This window comes from Phyllostomus hastatus, unplaced genomic scaffold (assembly GCF_019186645.2).
Source record: "Phyllostomus hastatus isolate PE091 unplaced genomic scaffold, TTU_PhHast_1.1 phas_scaffold_501, whole genome shotgun sequence".
Taxonomy (NCBI): domain Eukaryota; kingdom Metazoa; phylum Chordata; class Mammalia; order Chiroptera; family Phyllostomidae; genus Phyllostomus; species Phyllostomus hastatus.
In genome coordinates, this window is record NW_025334033.1 from 44,825,367 (window position 1) to 44,844,611 (window position 19,245).

Below are 19,245 nucleotides of genomic sequence, written 5' to 3' on the forward strand. Positions count from 1 at the left end.
CTTTTCTTCCCTCACAGAATCCAGCACTGTGCCCCACAGAGAGTAGGCATTGCCATGGAAGATGATGTTGATGAGTTCGTTTTTATAGGCCACCACTTTCTAACATAATAGGAATCCTATAATATAGATATTTTGTGATTCTATACTATTCAATCAAAGATTTCAGAATAAAATTTTTGGCATTGGTTAAAGCTGAGAACATGCCAGATGCAATTACCAGTATTTTTAGTCAATAAACTGTCACTAATGTTGGAGTTACTTGAAAGACCTGATGATTCTATGGTTGTAGGGCCATTGTGACCTCAAGCCGCAGTTAAAAATCAGTCCAATGCAACAGGAGTTTCAAGAACATCAGCACAAAAATGATGACAACTGAATGGAACCAAAAGGCACATATTTTCAAGAAGACCTCTTTATCTTAAAAGTAGACATTTCCCCTCAAGATGACAAGTAGTTCAAGCTCTCCAGGTTCTCACTTGCCCTCCAAAACAAGGTGAGTCTTTGACAGAAGATACTAAGTAGTAATTATCCAGGAAGCAAAAGAGGGTCTCTATTGACCCAGACTAAAGGCAGATGTTATGGTGTCTCTTCCCACAGAAATTCCAAAATAGATTACAACTACTTGAAGGAATTGAATGAGGACTTAAAACTAAGAAAGCTGGAACTGCTAGAGATGCAAAAACCTCTTGAAAATAAGAACAACCTCTTATTCCAGAAGTTAATGTCAAACTTGGAGGAAAAACAAAGAAGGTAATGGTTCCCTATGGAAGAATCCTAAAGGGAGAAAGCCTGGAGAACTTAAATCCATAGGATTAGCAATGTTTATTTACATTTTTAAAAAAGGTTTAGACATCCAGCTATAAAATTTGTACTCATAAAATCAGAATGGCAAGGAATCCTTTATTTTCTTTTAGTAAAATTAAATATGACTCAGCCTTCATCTCACAGGGTTACAGTTATTGCTCTTTTTTAATAGGGTATCTACTCAAGAAACAGATAAGAGGCTTTAATATCTTCAGCTTATCATGGCCACACTGATAGCTCCTTATTCATGTTTGTGGAATCACTTTAGAATAGATGGCTCTGCTCTTCCCATGCCAAGCAGTGGAATGGCAATCTTTTCTGAGCCTGGAGTCTGGCTTCTCTAAGCAGCATAGTAGGCAGCTGAGGTCTTAACACTTCACTTAGATACTCATGTTCTTGGCATCCACCAACTCTCTGTTTCCTTTCTAGTCTCGGGCAATCTTACCTTAATTCTACCTTCATTCTCTACCCTTATCATAAGCATCTCAGGAAGCTCAGATTTTTGGAAAACAAATACCAGACAGAAAGTTGTGGTCAAGCAAATCCAGAAATTCAGACTTCTCTCAGGGCAACAGAACACAAAGTCTTGCTTCTCTACTTGTAATTGGAGAGAAAATAGGGCAATGAATATAAACATTACTAATGCCATTAAAAGATGTCTTCTCTCACAGTCCAAGACTTGCTATTGATTCAGATTTTGTTATAAACTTCTTGATAGCTTCACTCTCTGGGGGCTACCATAAGGATTTAAGTTGTTTCCCCAACTAAGTCAAATGTCTTTATGTGGAAAAGGAAGGCGGGGGAGATGGACAGTTACAAGGTAGGGAGTAATTCTGGGATTTATCCTGAAGACAACATGTTCTTTGACTGAATTCCTTCTTCACAGGGGCAAATCTGCCCCTTGAAACCCCAAAAGTCATACACCAAAACATTCTTTGGACAGGGTGGAGAGGAGTTTCACTGGCTGTTGAAGACCTACGTTTTGAGCATTATAGAACACAGAATTCATTATAGAGCACATAGCTAAGGCAATTAGGAATGGAGCCAACCTACAAAGACCTGCTATATCCAGATGGATTTTCATAATTCCTGTGACTTCAGCACCCATCTCACTTCCATAGTAGAGTACTTTCTGACTGGTTGCAAAATATTAATATTACTCTTCAGGAAGTGTTATTACCTCTCTCTTCCTTCTAGTCTGCAGATCATGAGGCAGATCATGTCAGGGAAGGGGAGTGAAGAATCCTCAGTCATGGAGCTCATTAAGGAAGCAGAGGAGATGAAGCAGAATCTGGTAAGAGGTTGATGGGCACTTCAGGGAATGGCCTCCTGAACAGAGATCAGTTCCATTGCTGTTGTCAGATGTGGAAGGAAAGACATAGTGCTCATCTCTAGTATCCTATGCTTCAACACTTATATCTCCTTGATTTACAAAGTCCAGGATGATCCAAAGGAAGTCAGATACCATGCTGGGTTTAACTTTTTAAAAAACTTTTCATCTAGTAGGTAATGAAAACAAGCATATTAACCCTTCACATTTCAGGGGGAATAGAAAATACCTACCAAAATAAAATAAATAGTATACTCTGAAAGAGTCTTATAAGATTTTTAAAAATCAACAATGTGAAAGAGCTGAAAAACTAGAAATTAGTAGCCTTAGCTCCAGAGAAATTGCCACGTGATAAGAATATTTTAAATAGTATGTGCGAGGAACTCATTTCTATTGATACCATACCATAATCACAATTAAAGTTATTCAAAATTGTTATTTTTTTATTGTTGTCATCATCATCAAGGTTCCTCTCATCTCATCTCTTAGGTTCCTGGGCTAGGCTTATTTATTGCTTTCTTCTGTGATTGAATATGTCCCTGTACCCCTCTTCCCCTATTACTTAAAAATTTCTTCCAATTTCACTTTAATGACGGACAAACACATTTCTGTTTGTTTGATTGCCTCCCCACCCCCCAACAGGAAAGGAAAAACAAGATGCTCCGGAAGGAAATGGAGATGCTATGGAACAAGGTGTGCCTCTAGGGATCTCTTGAAAGTATTGTCGTACAGACTACAATGCAAAAAACTTCCCTTTCCTCTGGTCCTTGTCCTCATTTTTTTCATGTCCCCACTTACACTCATGCCTCATTCCAATTCATTCTTTGCACAGCAGCCAAAGTGATATTTTTAAAACAATCAAATCATATCGTTCTTCTTATGAAAACGCTTTACAGATGCTCCTTATTGTGGCATAATCTGGCTCTTGCTTACCTCTCTAGTCTCCTCTCACAGAAGTCCTGCCCTTCCACGCTGGCCTCCTTGTGGTTTCTCAAATATGCCAAGGCTTTTTCTATCTCAAGGCTTTTGTTCTTGCTTTATCCCTGGCCTATGATGGTATTCTCTTAGGGTTGGTTCATTCTCATCCTTCAGGTCACTGATTAAATGTCACCTGCTCAGGGAGACCCTCTTTGTTTACCCTATCAAAAATAGGGCAATGCCTGCCCCCTTCTTTCTACTATACAACTCCGTTCATGTCCTCCATAGCACTTTTTATAATATAACATTATTATTTTATTTTACTTTATTGTTGTTAGTTTACTTGTTTTTTGTCTACCTGCCTGCCGCCACCCCCCGGAATAGCAGCTCCAGTATCTTGATTGCATTATCCATCTCTGAATCCCTAGCATATAGTACAATGCTTGGAACACAGTACACAATCAATAAATGTAAACTGAATGAATGAGTAAGTGAGTGAATGAATACCTAATTCAAATTCTCCTATAATTTTGCAATAATTATTTAAGATAACAATAACACAGCCTTTTGCTGGAAAACCAGGCAGGGGTAGAAATCACTTGTGGACTAAGTACTTTGTATGCATGCTTTTTCAGGCTATGAGACCAGATGAGCAGGTTGTGTCTTGTGATAAAAACAGGAGTGTCATATGATTTCTGACTGCTTTTTTTTTATCTCACCTTTCCACAAATAATCAGGATACCATCAAGCCTTGCATCTCATACTGAGATCTGCTCCTAGTTCTCAGTGGCAGCTACAAATCAGTTCTATGGAGTGTCAGAAGTTTTAGTCCCCGACTTCCTGAGTCTTTGTGACAGGAAACGTGCCAGCACAAATCCTCTATCAAAATCCAGCTTTTCCACAGCTCCCAAAAGACTTTTTATAAGGGATGGCCATATGACTTAGCTTGTGATTGACTTTCCCTACACATATTTGTATACAGGGAGAAATGGAGAAAGCACAGTATGCCTAGTGCTTAAGAACATAGGCGCTGGAGTCTGAGAAATCTGGTTCGAATTCCAGCTTTGTGCTTTCCTAGCTTTGTGCCCCCAAACAAGTGACTTAACCTCTCTAAGTCTCAGATTTCTCATCTGTAAAATGGAAATAAAATAGTCTTGTAAAGATTAAAGGAGAATGTTTGTAATGTAGTAGAGTAAGTAAATGGCTTATAGCAGCGATTGATATATAATAAGGGTTCAGTTAGTAGTTATTATTATGATAAGGTAAATTCAAGGGACCAAATGGAAGAGTTTGCTCTATTCTGAACTGCCTTTACTAGTTCACTTTTCATGTTGGGCCCTGAGCGGTTGCTGACTGACAGGAACCAAAAGCCTTGACCCATATTGGCTTTCCACTTCCCTTACTAATTCCTGCTAATTTAAAGCTTTGCCAAAATGTCTCTCTACAGACATTCAACACAGAAGAACTGAGTGATCAACAAAAAACACCACAGATGAAAAACAAAGCAAACCTGCAGGATGAAAAGGCAAGTAGAGTTCATGGTATTAGAATTTAAAGACTGTTGATGCCACAAAACTGGAAACAGCCTGTTGACAGTCACGGCTATTTTGGATAGGCAGATAGGCAGGATTTGGGCCTTTAGGATATATTGGATTGACTGTCTGCTAAGGCATTGCACTTGTTTCCTGGGACCTCCTATTCCTTTAGCTCTCTTTTTCCATCCTAGGCTCCTCAAACCTCCTCATTGCCTAGGAAGACCGAGAATGAATCGGAGGCATCATATACAGAGAAAGCGAAGGAGATAAGAAAGGTAATATGAACTTTCTGAATGGCATTGGCTTTTAGAGCTGACAGATTTGATATCTTTAATGTATCAGTAATATGCCTAAACTATAGTGTGCTCCTGAACTGATGCAAACATTTATAGATCTGATTCCCTTGTGATATTATATTTGAGTCAAAGTGACACTGCAGTTTCTGGGAAGTCGTGTTAGCTAGGGCAAAGTGAGAGAAGCTGTGCCAACAATGACAACTTCGCAATAGCTCTGTGACATCAAAACACTTGTTAATTTGTTTTTGAACATTTATTTCGAGGTATTATGCTTGTATGTAATCTTCTCTCAGCCAACTCATCCATAGAAAATGATCCTATTTATTTAAATTTTAACTTTTGGAGAGTGGATTGTGAAGGTGAGGCCAATTAATAGGACTGTGCAGTTGAAAACAATTTGTTAGTGAATCTATGACACCATAATTTTACTATAAAGTTTTTGCAGCATATTGAGAAAACTGATTATTGATCTCATTTTACTTTGTCACCCAGAGGCTCTTTCTTCCACCAGGAAAAGCAACGGAAGAAAATAGAATGGATCAGGTATCAGGAACAAGCCAACAACCTTCAGGTATTAAAGTCTTCCCAGGTTAGACGTGGGTTACAATTTCATTCATACAATATAAAGGCTTTTTGTTTCATGAATTAAGCCCAATCCCTTCATCTCAATTACCAATTGTTCTGCTAAAAGAAATCTTAACATGGGGAGATGGCTAGAGAGAACTGTCTCCAGCTTCACCATGAGTAACTTGGGGGTAAATAGCACTTTTTCCTATGGTCTTGATTTTGTCCTCTTTGAAATGGGGGAAAAATCACAATACTTCCTTCCCAATTTTTAAAAACTAAGTATGATGGGATCATTTTTAAACTTCTGAGTAAAAAGGATTCAGGTGACAGTGGTTTTAGAGAAGCCAATAATAATATGTGAGTAGTTTTGAAAAATGTTCTCTTGTAGAATGACTTTAATGGAAAAGTGATTGAGCTCAGAATTGAAGCTTGGAAGAACTACCAGAAGGCCAATGACCTGATATTATCACTGTACTTACAGCCGAATTTTGAGCCAAAGCAGGCATTGTTTTAATCTTCTTGGATTCCAAGGAGGTAGGTACAGTTTTAAAGGTATGCAGTTGGAGGTTTTGTTTTGTTTTACTTTAGAGATTCCATTACATGTAAAGTGATGAACACAATATCTGGCACATAGTAAGTTAAATGTTAATAGTGTTATAATACATGTTATCACTATCATCATTATTATTACTCAGAAGCTCTCATACAAAGGTAAAGATTCCTCTGGAGGAGATGAATTTTCTTTTATAATAACTAAGTAATACATTATGCACTTAACATATACAGTTGATACATAGTTGGCACTTGATAAAATATTAGTTTCCTCCCCACCCTTCCCCTCTCCCAGGAAGTAAAGTAGTTTGATTTCATGAATCTTATTGGCATAGACTCTGCTACTTCAGGACAGAAGGCCAAGGAGATAGACATCTGACAATGGTTGTGAGTTTCACCAGTCCAGATATTCCCCTGGGAGTTTCAGTGTTTTCCCCCAAAGAATTTATGGCACCACTGCAGGAAATCATATAGTTTGCCGTAAAGAAGAGAATAAAGGAATAGTTGCCGAGGAACAGAAGAAAGTTCTTAAGTTTTCAGGGATCTACAGATCTGAATGCTGTCTTTTAAAGAAGAAACATAGAATGAAAAATCATTGCTAAGACATGACAATGGTTTTTTTTTATCAGTATCAGTAATGTGTATCTCTAATTTTTTCTCGATCATATTCCATATAGGACTTGAACAGTTTACAAAATAACACATAGCACATAGGATTACATAAATAGGTGAATACATCAATGCAAAAGGAAAATAATTTGAAGACAGGTAAATACATGAAAATGTATAATGCAAGTACTACATAGTTGGTAGAGGCAGGCTTCAAACTTAGTTCTAGATTTTCCCAAAAAAGAAACTGAATTTTGATGTTAAGAAACATCACCAATTGGTCAGGAGAACCATAGCTTTTATTGGTACTGAGACCAGAGGGAAATTTCTTTCTAGCTCCCTATCACGGGGACAAGACACTCTCTGTGCATTATAATAGCTAGTGTCCACAAGCAAATGTGGGTCAGCCTGGTCTGCCAGCCGCCACCTTCCCACTCTAGTCCTCGAGCAACTGCCTTGCCTTGAGTCCTCTCCACCAGGCTGCCTGTCTCCGCCCTTCCTACCAGTTTGAATGAATATTTCTTCTTTAATTCCTTGGTTGTCAGACTTCTATACAGTTTGAATTTCTGTTAGTTCTGATTGTTTTTTGTTTTTAAATTTGTTGTTGTCCTTCTTTTGGTTGTGTGAGAAGACATAGTATATCTACCTACATCTCCATTTTGGCCAGAAGTCTCCTATAATAGCTAGTGTCCGCAACAATATTTCTAAAATGAATTCAGAATATAAATTTCCTAGGCTATTTCTTATCAGTTACTTGGCACTACCTGATAAGAAATTATTAATTCAAAATTTTAAAAAAATGATGAATCAGTTCAAGATGATTTGGTCCAGGTACATAGCACTCTGTTGGTCTGACTTGATCCATAAGTAAAATTTAGAAAATCTAGAAGACTGGATGGACTACCTATCCTTCAGGCAGTGTTCCATTCATATTTTTCATTTAACTATTGTTTTGATAAGAATTGGGTACAGAAATTTTGAGGTTTTCTTCTCTAGTAAGAACCTGGAATACAGCCAGAAGTCATTGAGATACAAATGAAAATGATAGAGGAAATAAGGGTTATGAGGAAGACAATTTCATTTAAAATTAGTTGAGGGTGATCTTGAGGGATCTACGGCATAAGGGACCAAAAATCCTTTTAATTTCAGGTTCAATCAAGCCAAAATTAGCAATGAATGAATGATTCCATTCAATTTGATCATCTCAGATTTTTTTGTCTTGCTTTTAAAACTTTGAGTCTTTGAACTTTGAACTAGTACAGATCAACATCCTTTTTTCTCTTTGTTCTTCTCTATGCTTCTGGAGAACTGATAGGGCACCAGACTGTTTAGTTACTGCAAATTATCATAGCCCCAAGGATGAGTGATGCACTGCTCCTGTGTTTTATTGATTGTGCATTCATTGAGCATGGGTTATAGGCCAGTTTCATTTTCTTTTCTTTTTTTTTTTTTACTTTCTTTTTTTATTTTTTATTATTTTATTATTTTTTATTTTAATCATTGTTCAAGCAGTTTTCTGCCTTTTACTCCCATTCCAGCCCGCCCACCCATCCCTCCCCAGTTCCCTCCCATTACCACCTCCCCTAGTTTTTGTCCATGTGTCCTCTAAATTTGTTCCTGTAAACCCTTCCCATTCTCCCCTGAAATTCCCTCTTCTCTCTCCTCTGGTCACTGTCAGCCTGTCCTCTATTTCAGTGTCTTTGACTGTATTTTGCCTGTTTCTTTGTTTTGTTGTTTAGGTTCCTGTTAAAAGTGAGATCATATGGTATTTGTCTTTGACTGCCTGGCTTATTTCGCTTAGCATAATGCTTTCCAGCTCCATCCATGCTGTTGTGAAGGGTAGGAGCTCCTTCTTTCTTTCTGCTGCATAGAATTCCATTGTGTAAATGTACCATAGTTTTTTGATCCATTCATTTACTGATGGACATCTAGGTTGCTTCCAGCACTTAGCTATTATAAATTGTGCTGCTATAGTTTCATTTTCTACTACACACATACACAAAATCTTTAGGTTTATCTGAGCCTAAGTGGGTCTCAAATCTAAGTCTTAGAGTTTGGTTATATTGACCTATTAATAACCTAGTGTTTGATTATTTAAAAATAAACAAAAGAAACATCAGTTTTCTTTATGTTAAGATTATTACTGACAGTGATACAACAGGAGGTAGTTTGTTGGTGCTCAGTGTTTCCCAACTTTTGTGTCCCTTAGATTTCATTATTCAATATTTCTGTTTAGATTAGCTTTTTTAATTTCTTAAGTGCATTACCTGAAAATAATATGTATATATTACTACTTTAAATGAAATTCCAGTGTAGTTATTAATAGTAGAAAGTTAACTTAATAGTAAGTACACAGAAAACAAAATTTTAATATTCAAACAAGATTTTGAAGCCTGAGGTATGTTTTATCTTAATTAAGAAATGAAATTAGCAAGATGTAGAAAGTTTTAAAGAAATCCAGTAACAAATTGAAACTTTCTCCTCGATGACATGAAGTTTGAGAGAAGTGAAAAGGGAATAATTTTCCCACTGTGATTTATAGTATTTAATGCATCTAGCACCTCCTATTGTAGATTTATCTCAGTTGCCACCTAAATCATCTCACCATCAAATTTTATGAAATAGTAATTTAATGTGAAAAGCACTAGGTTGAGTCATATATATGACTTGAAGGTCTTACTCTGAGGCTAGTTAACCAGTTAAATAACTTGGGCAAGCCATTTAGTTTCATCTTTTAATATAAAACAACCACAACATATTATAGAGCATGTTGAAAACATAAGGTTTTGTTTAACCCTCACAATGACTCCAATGGGTAGTTATAGAACAAGAAACAAGTACAGAGAAGTTAGGCTTCTGACTCCATAGCCAAAGCTCATCTCCTAGAATATGCTATAAAATGGCAGTATTAAAGTATGTGATTTCTCACAACTCCTCCACTTCTACAGGCTATGGCTTGAACTGAAACTTATCACTTGTTTAATGTATAAATTTCCAAATGAAGAACCATACGTGCTAAGATTTGTTCAGTAATAAAACGGTTCCAGTAGATCTTGACAGATATGTAATTGTGCACACAGCCCAGTAGGTGGCACCAATCTCGTCCAGCTGTCTAGTCCACAAATCCTGGTAATTCAGGAAATACTGTTGGGAGAGACTGGCCTTCTGTTTAGGACAAAATGTGCTACATTTATATATCAAATGAAAACACACACACACACACATACACACCTATTGATGTTTTGTGCCATGCTCTGTGGCACTGATGTCTGTTACTGGCAGCCTTGAGTAGACCATATTAAACTTTGGTATTTGGCTTCACAATCCTTACCTATTACTGGACTCCCTCCATTCCAAAAAACAGTCACTGCCCACTTCTTCCACAATCCCGATTGGGTTTGGGACACTGAGTTTAAAAAATCAGGCAATTGTACAAGAGGTGGTAAATTTTTGAAGGTTGAGTATTCAGTGCTTAATAGTGTTCCTGGATAAGGTTTCTTCTCTTCTAGTTTCAAAAGAATTGAATTTCACAATCTGTCTTAAGGGAAGGTGAATTGTAATTTTGGACACAGCTCCCAGAAAATCAAGGTACTGACCCTTCTGTTCTAGGCATTTCCAAGAAGAGAGAAACCCTACTTCCACATCAACTGTCCTGTGTGCTGGTTGGCTGCGTCTCAGGGGTGTGACCTATTTGGCTGGCAAAATAAAATTCTGTGTTAATAATACTGACTTTGTTATACTTCAAGCAAACACTACTTGCAAATTCCCTTGAGGACCAGGTTACAATATTACCTTTGCAGGCTTATCTGTTTAGCATACTGCATCACCTAGTCTTAGAGAGGAGAAAAACATTTTTATACAGAGGGTAAAGTCTTTCCTTTTAGTCTTCCCAGAAATGGGTCACATTTGAAGGGATTTACTGCCCCACCAGGGTAAAATTACAATCTGAACCACAGTGTATGGCAGTCCTTCCCTGGCTTCAGCAGAGTTGAGAGAACAGTTTGTCGTCTTTGGCAGTCACCTGTCTTCAAGAACACGAAGTAATCTTTAAATTCAGCTGAATTCCCCATCATTCATGCTGGTGTATAAAGAAGAGGTTTATCTTTAGTAATAATAGAAGTGGTGATAAGACATTTGATTCTGACAGCCTTGATTTTTTCTCCTCTAACCCTCCTCAAACTCTTAGCATTTACTTGAGCTCTTTTCAGAAGCTGAAGGTTGGATATGAATATTTTGCTATATTTATAAATTCAGATGAAAGTCCAGTGAGGTGGGAAATGATACTCTTGAGACCTTATTTATTCTATAACTTCCTCTGTTCTGAAAGCAAGTCATTTTTCCCAGCTTTAACCTTTACTTCACTTTAGTATTACTCTTCCTGATGGCTGAAATGCACTCCAGCAGGTGCTGTTGAAAGGAAAATAGCAGTGTCAAGCTAAAATGCTGAAAGGCAGTGGTGAAAACCCATGGCTAACTTAAAACTGGGTCCTTGATAAATAGCATTGTTCTCAAACACAGAATTTTTTAAGCTTTGAGGCAACTTGATGTCCAAGTTAAGTTTATGGCATTAGCAGATTATGAAGTTAATTTCTAAACTTGGCCATTCTTTCGCTTCAGATGAAACCCCACAGAATTCCAGGGGGATAATAAAGGTTCTCTTTCAAAAATATAAATTTTAACAATTTTTTAAAAAGTAAACTGTACCTTTATTAATATTATTAACATTATAATTATTTCAATGAGTGATAATAGATTCAAAACTCTTTTGCATCACACACTCAGGAGAGCAGCAGGATGTCTGGGATAGGGTTATCATGTTTAGCAAATAGACAGTGGATGTCCAGTTAAAATTGAATTTTAGATAAACTATAAATTTTAGTATAACTATGTCCCAAATATTGCATGAGACAGACATATTAAAAGTTACTTGGTGTTTATTGAAATCCAGATTCAACTAGGTGTCCTATATTTTAGTCTGGCAACACTAACCTTGGACAGATTGATCACAGAGCCTATTTAGCTCCCTATACTTTTCCCTGTCTCCTCTTTTTTTCCCTCCCCCTTTTATCGCCTCCCTTCTCCTGTCCTATCCCAGCCCGTGTCTGTTATTCTCTCTGCCTCCTCTTTCTCCTCCCCACTCGTACCTTTATCTTTGGTTTGTTCTTCACTGTCTACAGTTGGCCACTTTTGTGAAATACATATCTGCATTATTGGAGGGTGTGAATATATATGTGTATGTGTGAATTAACATCACATTTCTTCACATAAAATTTGTACTAGAACTACATTTTGTAGCTTCTCAAATAAAATTGTTTGCATGTAATATTCAATGATTTTTTTTCCTGTGGGACATGAGCTCTCAACAACAGAAAAAGGTTCATCACTCCAACTTTAAATACTATTTGATAAAGTTATTTTTCTTAGACAACAGTTAGGAAATCCATATTAATGGTAATAAAAGAGTCAGTCCTACGGTCACATGATGATATAATACTGTGATGAGGCTTAATAGCCTTGCAACCCAAAATAAAACTAGTTTTTTGGTTTGTTTGTTCTTAAAGAAAGCTCTAATTTTCCTAATGTTTCCCTTCAGGTACTATGGGCACTACAACTGTGGGCAGAGGAACTACGGGAAAAAAATTAATCTAATGTGGTGAGAACTACTCTCATTTTCAAAATCACTTTAAAGTCTTGAAAAGTCATAGATTTTTGGAATGCATTTGTTAGTATACATTCTAATTTAATCTTTTTAAGGGATTTGCAAAGTAAGTGCCAGGGCACTTGATGTTATAGCTGTATTTTTTTTCTTCTTTTTTTTCTTTCCTGCTTCAGAAAATCCTGGGATCAAAGACCTATACAGAACAACAAAGAATTAAAGGAAGTCAGTTTGATGATGTAGGAGGCAGGCTCTTTTTTCTGAGGTCACTGCCAGATGAATGAATCTCTGAAGGACTGAAGGCTTTCACTCCATTTGCTTGGACAACAGATTTAAGGACTAGGCATAGCCATTTGTGCTCATTAAAATCTCTCAAACCTTTGTTTTAGTACTGTTTCCCCTCTCGCTCCCCACCAAAATGGGTGGAAATGCCAGTTAGATGCTCATCTGTAAGCACTTTAGGAATTTAGTCCTGTATGGATTGTAAAACAGCCTCTGATTATTTTGATAGCTTTTTATTTTGAAATGGCAAGATTCAAACCACATTGTATATTAAGACCATAAAAAACTGCTCATCTTCATCTCTGAAATGTTTAATTCTGGGCAAATCCATCACTGAAAAATGAAAACAAGTAGGCACAAAATAAGGAAAATCATACTCACTAGGCTCCTCTTACCCTCTCACCAACCACATCCTAGCGCTCAGTTGATTCCGCCTCCTAGTTATCTATTCCTTGAATATCTTCTATCCTCCTGGTACTGCTGCTTTAGTTCAGGCCCTCTTTCCTGCCTAGGTTACTACAGCCTCTTAATTGGTTTCCCTGCTTCCAGTCCCTCTAATCCATCTTTCACGGCACCACTAAGTGTACCTTTTCTGAAAAAGAAATGAGATCATGTCACTTCCCACTGATTTTAGTGTAAAGTCCAAACTCATTCACAGACCATATAATAACAATTTGCCTTCTACCTATGTCCCCAGGCTCATCTTTCACCAGATTCTCCTTCCCCGTATATCCTACATTGAACTTTGCAGAACTATTTGCAGTTCCCTTGATGCATTATGAGTACTATTATCTCCATGCCTACTCACAAAGCTGTTCCTCTGCCTGAAAGATTCTTCTTTCCTTGTCTGCTTGACCACTGCCTGTTTATCCTAAGGGTTGAGTTTGGTGCCCATCTTTTATCCCAGTAATTCCCAATCCAAGTTGTGTATTAGAATCTGCTTAGGAGCTTTTAAGAATACCAATTTATTGGGCTCCAGATCATTTAAATCATGATCTCTGAGGAACAGGGCGAGAACATCTACATTTTTAAAAAGCTCCCTGGGAAATTCTTAAACGCAGCCAGGTTTGAGAATCACTGTCCTAGGCTCTCTGACTTCTATCACAGTACTTAATGAACTATATTGTAATTATTTGTTTACCCAGTTATCTCCCTCATCAAATGGTAAGCTCTTTGAAGCCCAGGACTGTCTTGTTCTTTTCATTTTTTCAAAAATACTTAATTTGTTTATTTTTAGAGAGAGGGAAGGGAGGGAGACAGAGAGGGAGAAAAACACTGATGCGAAAGAAACATCAATTGGTTGCCTCCCATCGGCCCCCCCCCCCCCCCCCCCCAACACACACAAAGGGACCAAATTCGCATTCCAGGTGTGTGCCCTGACCAGGATTCAAATCATCAAGCCCATGACCTTTCACTTTGCAGGATGACGCCCAACCAAGTGAGCCACATAGGTCAGGGCCATCTTTTCATTTTGATCACCTAAAACAGTGCCTGAGATTTGACAAAGGCTCAGACATTGCTTAATGCCACAGAAAGTTAATTGCAAAGTCCCAGGTTTCTTGACACCCTGTCTTATGTCAATCTACCAATACTGGATCATATTGTAGTCCCTGAGACCTTCAGATTTTTTATTTATTCTGCATAGGTGTCACTAAATTTCTATCTCATGTCAACATGGGGAAAGTTGATGTGTTACAAAACACTTTGTAACCTATAGAAATCCCTTTTAAATTCTACTAATGAGCAAAGCAAGCCACAATTAAAAATCTTCTTTCTCCCAAAGTCAATTTAAATTTTAAAGGTGTATTTTAAAGTGCATTTTCTTAATGTACTTTTGGACTAGAAAAATTAATACAAAATCGTGAAATTTGGACTTTAGAAGGGACTTGAAATAAGCATGAAGTTTCTTTACAGAAGAGGAAACTGGAGTTGAGGTATGTTGAAAGAATATCCAAAGTTCTACAGTTAATGGGGGCTGTTAACAATTACTCTGATTACCACAGCCAATCTAACTCATATTTTGCCTCCCTTGACCACAAAAATAACAGGCCCTGCAGCCCTGAGATTATTAGTTTCATGTTCTACCAACTGAGTTAGCTGAGAGTGTAATACACATTCTGTTTTAAGAAAGTTAGCAGTCCTGATTTTTCAAGTCAACTGGATTAGACAGAGAAATGAGAACAAAAATTAGGAATATAAAATCTGACTGTACCACTGACTACCTTGAACAAATCATTTAATCTTAGGGGCTTAGATTCCCAATTTAAAAATCATATTAAAAGATCACCATTTGAATGTTCAAAATTATCTGTTGTTGTTTTTTTAACTCCTTCAATGGGTTTTGATGAGTACCTTACCTTTATTCCTTATCTTTTGAACTATATTGCAATTATCTGTTATTGCTAATTATTCATTAACTAAGGCATGAAATAAGCTAGTTTACTTGCTAGCAGAGACTATAACATCTTGAAAAATGAGTCATTTACCATCTTCAAAGTATTAAAATTGTATGTTCATGATCAGTCGGGCTTATCACCTTTCTTCAAATACTCTAAATCTTTCAATTTCTTCAAAACACAAAACTAAAATATTGTAGCTTTTAATTCTACCTTGTTTTTAAGACTTAATTTGGACTCTGATTATTACCTATATGGCAGTGCAAAGTTATCAGGGAGGCTGGCTATGCATGGATGTCTGTGATTTGATAAATCCAGTATATGGATCTCTGGTTTGCATGTACAAATTTGTTTGGTTTACTTACCCACCAGATCAGAGACTCATTCAAGCCACTCAAACTCCTAAGAGAGTCACTGACAAACCACATTAATTTAAATTACAGAAGGGGCTGTACTTTCCAATGAGGTTAGAATATGTCTATGTTTAGGGCATCCCGCATCTCAGAATCAAACTACTAGGGAAACTGAATTAGTAGTCAGAGAGTATTGGTGGAATTGAAATATCATTATTATGGTTTTATTTATACTCATAATATTCCAATTATGTTTTTCTGAGAATAAAGTTGCTGATACCCTTGACTGTAGTTGGGGAAACACTTTTCAATTTTAAGTTCAATTGAGAAAAAACTCTGTCCCATTAGCAATACATTTACAAACTGTAACGTTGGGTAGTTTTATTTTACTGGCTTATTTAATTTTATCTTGACTTTCTGGCTATTTATGAAATACTTGCTTACATTTCACCTCCCACAGTTACCTTTTTGCAATGACCTCAAAATGATTAGTAATGTTTGTCATACACTTCTTTCCTAAATGGAATAAGGCCAATACTTTCATCTTTAGTATAGAATAGCAGGCATCAAAGAGGACAGGTGACCATATGAAATATTATGCCTTACACTTTTAGACCGAAGCAGGAAACCCAACTTTAGCATTATTTGAATGAACTATGGCCACCTTAGGTGGTATCTACTCTTATAGGCAGAGGCTTCTGCAATTAGTTACATGCCAAGGCAAATTTCTAACGGCCCCTCTGGCACCTTGGGAAGAAGCTGCATTGCTAGCAATTCAAAGTCCCCATTGCTTCATATGGTCTGTATTTAGTCATCAAATATTAGGAAATGGGAAGAGAACAAAGTTCTGCATTTGAAAGGGATACTTGCTCTGCAACCAGTAAATCCCACATGACATACAGAAGTAGACAAATATGAAATGTAACTATTACAGGATAAAATGAGAATTTTCAGAACAACTGCTTCCTTCATAAATTCATTTATGCTTCCTAACATTTACTTAAGGTTCATTTTATGCTAAAACTCTGTTTGAACGTCCCATAAGTCATATTTTCTCTAATTATGAGTCGACCTGAGAGAAAATGAGATTATTTAGGTTAACAAACTACCACATTTTGTCATGTATAAAGTGCTCCCATGTACACTGAACACCTACATTTTTGGCCCAAACTTTCAGGAAAAAAATCTTTTGTCTTAATTTTTAATTCAATTATTTATTTATTTAAATTTAGATACTTTTTTTGTACTATAAAGGAATTTCAGCATTTATTTTTGAACATATGGATATCATTATTGTTTTCTAGAGTTACACTTCTAATGCATAAGCATAAATATAAGAAAAACATTTATACAGATATGGAATTAGTACTACCCACATATAATGTGCATCCTTATTTTTCCCTCAAAAATTTGGGCAAAAAAGTGCACATTATACACAGCAAAATATGATAATTTTCTTTGTATATATTGCTTTTATAGAGACAAAAATAATTTTCTAGGGGCGCTGGGATTTCAGTTAACTTTGATGACCTGGGAACCAATTAACAATAATTTAAGAAAAGCATATTTTTTATTTTTTAAGTTCACATAACTTTAATCCATGTCAGTTGAGCCTGGAACTTCCTTGACTTGTAGACACTGAACACTAAGAACTGAAGGCCTTGTAAATGGAGTCCTTTTAAGAAATCAAATAGCTTCTGGGTACTTGATGTTACTTTTCATTATCAACCTCCTTTCCCTTATCTAATAGTTCTTTCCTCTTTTGGCAAATTCTGTCCTTCCTTATAATCTACCCTTTCTTTGAATTAAGGGGGAAGAAATACCACTGCTTTCTTTAGAAATTAAAATTTTTTGTTCCTGTTTTTTTTTTTTCTTTTACCAGATAAGCAGCTATATAAATAAGCAGTGACCTTGTACATTTGTAAATTGTCAGGACATGTATGGAAGAGTTTCTCTATCTTATGAATATTAACATAAGATGATGAGGGTGATATTAAAGGTATAAATTAGAGCCCTCAGAAAAGAATGAAATCTTTAATAATGGTGGAGAGAGATGGGTCTCTGTAAGAAAAGTTGAATTATCTGGTAACCTATCAAGGTACTAGCCTTACATATAGTAACCAGATCCATCTTCCCTTGATCTTAGTTCATCTGTTCATCTTGCAGGGGACGGTTCATCTCCATCCTCTGGGTGAGTACATGATCAAGGCCAAAACAATCAGAAAATGCCACTCCTGTTGCCTTAGTAAGTGCTTTGGGGATGGGCTCATGACCTAAATCTATAGTTCTCAAGGTTTTGTCTCAAGACCCCTTTACACTTTAAAAATTATTGAGGACTCCAAAGCACTTTTGTTTATGTAGGTTATATCTATTGACATTTATAGATTAAGATGTTTTTAAATATAAAAATATACAAGCACATTCCATTAGCTATCAGAGTGATATTATACATCATGTAGCTTCTGGAAAATTCCCCTGTATCTAATGAGAAAATGAGAGTGGAAAGACAAATAATGCCTTTGTGTTACTGTGAAAATATTTTTGACCTTGAAGATGCTCTGAAAGGATGTTGGGGTGTCCAGTTACCCCAGAGAGACTCAAAAACTACTGATCTAAATTATAGCCTACAGAAATCAATACCATCTTCGCCATCATGTACAAAGAGCCAATGTGGGAGTTAAGTCAACAAAGAACAAAGCATAGCTGAAAGATGTCATCTTGTTGACATGGCTTCAGATCCTGAAACTAGCCAACCCTGAAGCTTTACACATGCTTGGACTTCCTAGTTTCATGAGCCATTGAATTTCTTTCGTCTTAAACTAGGATCAGTTACTTGGAACCAAAAACATCCCCATATATCTGAATTTCTGGATGGGTACCTCAGAGGAGGAGAGTAAGGGTGGAAAAAATACAAAGGACAAGGGCGCAAAATAATTATTCAAGCAGCAATCTGCACAGAACAAATAGATATCAAAAGTGCAAGGAAAGTTAAAGTTTATTTTAAACATGGAAGACACTGGAAAATATTGTCCTAGTTGTTCGCAAATCAGTGCCACCAAACTCCACAGGCCACTGAGGTGACTCAGCTTCATGTCACCAGAAGATAACAAGAGCATAGAACTGAAAGCAAAATGTTAATTTCATTAATTTATTCATCAGGAATGAATAAATTTATGTCGCTAGACTTTAGAAAATTCTAATCTAGAAAACTACTTCTAGGGGAAAAGCATTAGGCTACTTAGTTCAAATATTAAACATTTCTCCAGTACTCTATGGAGCTGCATTTTCTCTAAGAGTGTATCTAATTTCTAAATCCCAGCTTTTAAAGAAAACTTTCAACCTTCATTTCTGATAGGCTGAATTTTTTGTTCTCATGGCTATACAGAGTAATGTAATCTATTAACTGCCCATACTGAGTTTAAATAGTGACCCTCAAAATTTCACACCCACCCAGAACCTCAGATTGTGGCCTATTTGGAAATAGGGTCTCTGTAGATGTAATTAGTTAAATGAGGCCATACTGGATTACTTGTAGTCCCCAAATCCAGTGATGAGTACCCTTATAAGAAGGGCATGTGAAAATATACACAGAGAAGGTGACGTGAAGATGGAAGCAAAGACTGGAGTGACAGAGCTATAGGCCAAGAATAGCTGACACCAGAAGCTAGCACCAGACAAAGAACTCTTCCCTAGAGCCTTCAGAGGGAGCATGGCTTTGTGGTACCTTGATTTTAAACTTCTGGCCTCCAGTAATACGAGAGAATAAATTTCTGCTGTTTGTGCCACCCAGTGTGTGGTACTTAGTTACAGCAGCTCTAGGAACTAATACACTAATTCAGCCAGTCTAGAAATTCATCTTGAATATAACCAAGCTTCTTTTGGGGAAAATAATAGGTTAAAAGCAACCAAAGTTTTACCTTGTACACATTTTTTAAAAAAATTTATGC

At 36.7% G+C, this 19,245-nt stretch overlaps 1 protein-coding gene across 1 annotated transcript; it reads left to right on the forward strand.

Moving 5' to 3' along the window:
• Positions 1–443: 443 nt before the first annotated feature.
• Positions 444–12,551, forward strand: CCDC196 (coiled-coil domain containing 196). The gene is made up of 12 exons (XM_045822940.1): positions 444–493; positions 598–750; positions 2,002–2,098; positions 2,777–2,827; positions 4,500–4,577; positions 4,779–4,862; positions 5,395–5,454; positions 5,839–5,957; positions 8,657–8,663; positions 10,184–10,199; positions 12,205–12,250; positions 12,431–12,551. Exons 1-12 carry the CDS (start codon positions 444–446, stop codon positions 12,549–12,551), a joined length of 882 nt encoding a protein of 293 aa, XP_045678896.1.
• The last annotated feature ends 6,694 nt before the right edge of the window (positions 12,552–19,245 follow it).

Excerpts from the sequence above, each read along its gene's own strand:
- CCDC196 (XM_045822940.1), top strand. The coding sequence starts at position 444 with ATGACAAGTAGTTCAAGCTCTCCAGGTTCTCACTTGCCCTCCAAAACA. Across the intron at positions 494-597 it reads CACTTGCCCTCCAAAACAAG|AAATTCCAAAATAGATTACA; the intron begins GTGAGTCTTTGA and ends CTCTTCCCACAG. Across the intron at positions 4,578-4,778 it reads CAAACCTGCAGGATGAAAAG|GCTCCTCAAACCTCCTCATT; the intron begins GCAAGTAGAGTT and ends TTTCCATCCTAG.